General features: G+C 38.2%; 1 protein-coding gene across 1 annotated transcript in view; it reads right to left on the reverse strand.

Annotated features, from left to right (window-relative positions):
* Positions 1 to 2,600, reverse strand: part of LOC122079565 (ubiquitin receptor RAD23c-like) — an 18,660-nt gene extending 16,060 nt beyond the window's left edge. The window contains exon 1 of the mRNA XM_042646145.1: positions 2,326 to 2,600. Within this exon, the coding sequence (XP_042502079.1) occupies positions 2,326 to 2,391 (66 nt within the window). The 5' untranslated portion in view covers positions 2,392 to 2,600. The remainder of the gene's footprint in view (positions 1 to 2,325) is intronic.
* Between the last annotated feature and the right edge of the window lie 2,930 nt (positions 2,601 to 5,530).

Consider the following 5,530-nt stretch of genomic DNA (forward strand, 5'->3'; position numbering starts at 1 on the left):
TTAACGAACCAGTTGGAAAAAAAAAACCATTTGTTGGTCATTGGAGAAACAAATTTGATGTTTTTTATTAAAAAAATAAAAAATAAATAAACATAACTTTGTAACAAAAACCAACCCAATAAACCTGACTCTCGAGCTCGATTCTCTCTACCTCCACCACCACCACAGAGCAGAAGATATACTTCTGTTAATATCCATTCCATACATATTTCTGTTCTTTTTTAGTGGCACAAATGCTTTTTTCCAGTTTTACCATTCACATTTTTTGTACAGAACAGAAGCATTCCAAATGAACAGAACACAAAAAAGTATTTGACTAAGAAATACTAATTTGGAACAGAAAAATTGCCATATAGACCCCAAGGTGCCCTCCCAATTAAGGGCACCCGGACGCCTAGGTGTCGCCCCGAAAACTATGGTTAGTATTCAATTTTGACAATAGAACTTACAATCGGATCTTAATCTGGACCTACCTGTGGTATTAGAATCTGAGTCTGGGTTCAGAATATCAGAACCTATAATTACTAGGACTGTTTACTTAGCAGGCTTGATACCTAATACTCAGTAGCTGTTTTGACCTCTATTTCAGAAAATAAGAACAGGATCATGTTCCATTCTTAGATCTAGTTTCCAATCTGTTATTGTTTAACCTGGGTATATCAGTTTACTGTTTGAGTCATTCCAATTATTTGTTGATATCAGTTCCTAGTTTGGAAAGTCCTATTTCAAGCAGGACTCTTCTGAAACTTGAGATCAGACCCTTGGATCAAGTTCAAATCGTGTTACACTGTTCCTATATCTAAATAGAGAAATCCATTGGAATTTGATTCAAATCTGAGATTCAGATTAATGCTTATCACTTTTTCTTTAAATCTGGTTAACTTTTATTCACTGCAATTCTGGCTTAATCTTACCTTCTGAAACCTAACCCTTTAGGCTTCTAGAAACCCATCACTTCCTTCCATGATATTTTCTTAGTTTGTCCACGTATGAGGGAGAAGTTGAAGGATCTCAAGTACAATCGTCCTGGCACAACATCAAGGAAATCAAATGACATAGACGGGTCCCCGATAGAATGCTTAAAGCCAAAAGCAAAGGTGGAAAAGAGGCCCTCCAAATGAGTTCATCACCAGCAGGCTCAAAAAGCACAATGTCTCCCCAGCAACAATTCACAACACAGAGAGAAACAAGCTACCACAATGTCTCTTTAGCCTCTTCCACACCAGGGCTATTCAATATGGTTTACATATATGGAGAGAAGAAAGAAGTCTGGAGTAAAATATCTAGTACAAATATGCTTTATCACACTTTCACATAACAAAATGGAAAAGAAGAGGCAAAAGAACCACAAACTCCACAACAAAGGAGCAACTACTCAAACTTAGCACTTTTTGTTCATTCAACCTGAGTGACAGAAACTCTCATACGCCAGCTATTAAAGAAACTAAGAAAAACACTGTGCGAACTCATAGGGACTAAGGAGGTTTGAAAGTGAAGGTCATAATATTGCAATCCATACAGAAGACTCATCAACTGTCAAAGTCTAGCCAAAACACCAAGTCCCCTGAATTGAACCTTATGGATTCCTTTCCATTGTCCAACCTAACTGACACAAAATTGGAATTTGCATGCCAATCATAATATGCAGATATAAAAATGAAAAATTGTCAACTAAATATGTTATCATCAACAATCTTTTCAGAAGACTGCTATAGTTACTTGAAGTAGCCCACACAAACTTTTTCACTCTTCCCCCTCGAATGAAACCCAGGGGAAAACGAACGAACCTACAACTATCCCAGTCAGAAGCAAGTGCAAATTACTTAACTGCTAATGCCACAAATTTGAACCCAATCTAAATCCAACCACATGCAAACACAAATCAAACCACGTAAAGTTACTAAATCTATTGATTTACTAGTCAATTAGGTTCCAATACCCAACTCAACGAATTCAATGAAATTGCCACATCGAAAATTTAACTCCTAGCCTAAACCAAAATTTAACTCACAGAAGGAAGTCCAATTTACATAACTATAGAAAAGTTTCAGAAATTCACATTCCTAATATATGACAATAAAATAAATTTACAATTAATTAAATACAAGAATTAGCACAAATTTGTGGAGGAGGGGAGAACAATGAAGGTAAGATAAACCCTAATTCACGTTCACTAACAACACAATCACACAATTCTAAACCATTAACAAACAGAACAACTAAACCCCTTTTCACGTTCACGAAGACTTGCTTGTTTATTGACACAAGAAAATAAGTTCAAAGATCAAAAGGAAGAAGAAGAAGGAAACAGAGAAAGAACAGTACCGTGTCATCGGGTTTGACTTCGATCTCGAAGTGAGAACCCTTCAAAGTCTTGACGTTAATCTTCATCTTCCGATGCTGTTTCGTACAACCAAGCTTCTCTTTCTATCCTTCTTTCACTATCCCGATGCGCTCGGCGGAGGCGTCAAACAAAAAAGTGAAGTAGACAGATAGATATAAGACGAGAAGGAAGGAAAAAGGAAAAGCTGCAGAAAAGGAAAACCCGAGGCAGAAGCAATCGCCTACCGCCTTTGCCTTCCGCCCCCTTTTTATTTTTTATTTATTTCTTTAATAAATAATAAATAAATTGAAATAAAAACCAAAATCCAAGTCACATTATGAATCGAAACAGCTAAACTTTTTTATGAATATATTGCGTACTCATCCTCATGATCCCACTTGTATGTGGCATGGGATGGATGTGTGAGATTGTTCAGCTGGTGGAATCAGCTTAGATATAATTTTGGACCTCACTTATGGATCACAAAATCCTTACCGTTTGATTAATAGACAAAATCAGTGGTGAATATTTAGGAAAGTATTTTAATTGAGTGGATGAGATTGACCGGCTGGTGGACTTACATAGTAGGTAGGTGAGCCTCGTCAGTCCTGTCGGATTAAAGCTGAGCTGAATCGGTATCCCACAAGACTCCCAAAGAAAGAAAAACCTTAATAATTATCTTGGAGAAATTATCTAAATCGTCGGATGAGAAAAATAGGAAAATTACTTGGAACACCCCTTTACAACCCCATGAAATAACCTTTAGGAACCTTTAGGATATGTTTGGGAGCTAAGAGGAGAAAATAAATATCTCAATTACTTCATTTTTTTTTTATCTCGTTTTAGAAAAATAATCTATCGAGGATTACACTCTAGTCATCCATATCAGTCAACATAGACAAACAAGGATCAGAATTGGGCCAAATTGAGCACTCCTGATAAGGGTATCTTCAACAACATCAGAGCCTTGGGAATATTAAAAAACCTACAGCCATCAAAATAAGTAGAAAGGTGTCGAAAATCCTCAACGATAGGCTTAATTGACGAGGCCGAGTGATTGGAGTTCTTCGTCAAATAAGAAATGACTTCTTGGTTGTTGCTTTCTATCAGTAGCTTATATGCTCCTTCAGAGAGTGCCTCCAACAAACCTTCTTTACTTGTCAAGGACTCGCCCACCAAAATACTGTTGAAACTAAGAGCATTCGACACCACCACTCAGCATTGGCCCAACTGGTCCAGCAAGAGGAAGCCAATACCACGACGATATCTTATTTGGTCATAAGAAGCATCACACCTTAATGTAAAGAAACCTGCTGGTGGAGAAGGATCCACTGTACAGGAATGCACTGAAGAAGAAGATGGTTGAGTGGTTGGTACTTGTTGAGCTGCTGATATATATTCAGAAAATGCATTATGGGCAGTAGTTATAACCCTCAATTCTCTCACTACCTTATCGTAAATTAGGGTATATTCAGCTCTAAGGTTTTACAGGTTACGGTTGATTTGGGTTGTACAAGAAAAGCAACAAGCTCCTCCCTTTCTCCCAAAACCTTCTTCAATTTATCTCTTTCCTTCTCCTACACTAATAAATCCCACAAGCAATAACCCACCATGAGCATACATATCTAATTTCAGGGATTTAATACTCTGTGTTCAGTTGATGTTTGTGATTGGTTCTCGTAGGAATCGATAGAGTATGATGTGGCAATGCTTCGTCTAAACTCTTGGGCATAATCAATTAAAGTGGAAGGAGTTATCCACATCGCAAGCAAGCCCTATCCTTCCTCTTTTAGTTTGGTGTTTAGAGGTTGAAGACAACCTCAAGAAAGGAATTAGAATAACTACTTTTTTACCAAAGAACCACATCGTGGCTTTGGAGCGCAGTTCCCCTTTTTTGGATGTCTATAATCTTTTTCCTACCATCTCCTTTTGGCTCAGGCCTTCTAACGATGTGGTCTTTCTTTTGGCTCAGTTAGCCCACAAGACCACGAACATCAAAAATATCTCTATCTCTAATTCTAACATTGATGTATTCAGGGTTTTACTTGAATGTTTAATTTCTTCTAGTTGAGAGAGAGAGAGAGAGAGTCAGAGAGATGAGAGCCAAGACATCTTTCGTTGTTTTAGTTAATAGGTGTAAAGGTCCATTTAGTACCCTTAAAGGGTAGTTTATGCATTAGCATTTTCCTCGCCTATGATATCATCAGTAAAATGGTGACTAAATAATGGACATAGGTTATTTGTAATAAATCTTAAATACAAGGGTGGTTCAAGTAAACTTTTCAAACTTTTAGGGTGTCAATCTGGCCATAGTAGCATTGGTTGGTCAGGTAATTCCCCCACCCCCTACAAAAATCCATTACTTGATTTGATTTGGTGTAGAAATTAAGCCTAAGCTTCTTAAAATACCCCAACCTCATTTCATCTTTAGGCTCCATTTTTTTTACATTTTTATTCAATACACATTACGTGGGACCCAACTCCTCCTCCTTCATCTTCTTCTTCTTCTTTGTTGGCAGAAGGCCGCACCATCCCTCGCTTGCAACCTTTTTAACTTGCCTTGCAATTCCAGTTCTCACTCTCCCATATCCCATCTGTTGCTTCTCTGTCCTCCGCTGTCAAACCCACCACACAGGGAATCCCTCTCCCTATGTTCAATCCCTCTCCCCTCCATCCAAGTCCTTGCATGGTAAGGAATAAGTGATAAAATGCAAATACCACAAAAGTTTTTGTTCAAGTCAACTAATGAACACCAAATAAAGTCAAGGCACACCACCACATCTGCAGATGAAATAACCAAATAAATGGGGTCAAGTAAATAAAGGGGGGGGGAACCACAACTCCATGAAATGGTGATAAGGTCACATGAGTGTTGCAACAACGGGTGTGGGGTGGAGGGTTCACATAAAGGGGTAGGGGAGCAATGTGTGAAATTTAATATCTGATGAAGTCCTTTGAATTGCCACTTCTAGTATCAGCAGCAAAATTGGTGAGTACAAGTTCGTTCTATCAAGTTTTTATGTTTCTAGTCTCTGAAGATCTACAAAGAGAAAAAGGAAACTTAATGGTGCCTCTATAGGCCCTATTGGATTCGGCTCCTTTGTAGCGCGGGGTGCACAGGACATCATCTGACACGACTTATTGTGTCGACAAGTGGCATAGTTTTGATCGAACAACTATGATAGATGAAGCCAAGGAGTGCGAGAG

This window comes from Macadamia integrifolia, chromosome 5, assembly GCF_013358625.1.
Source record: "Macadamia integrifolia cultivar HAES 741 chromosome 5, SCU_Mint_v3, whole genome shotgun sequence".
Classification (NCBI taxonomy): Eukaryota; Viridiplantae; Streptophyta; class Magnoliopsida; order Proteales; family Proteaceae; genus Macadamia; species Macadamia integrifolia.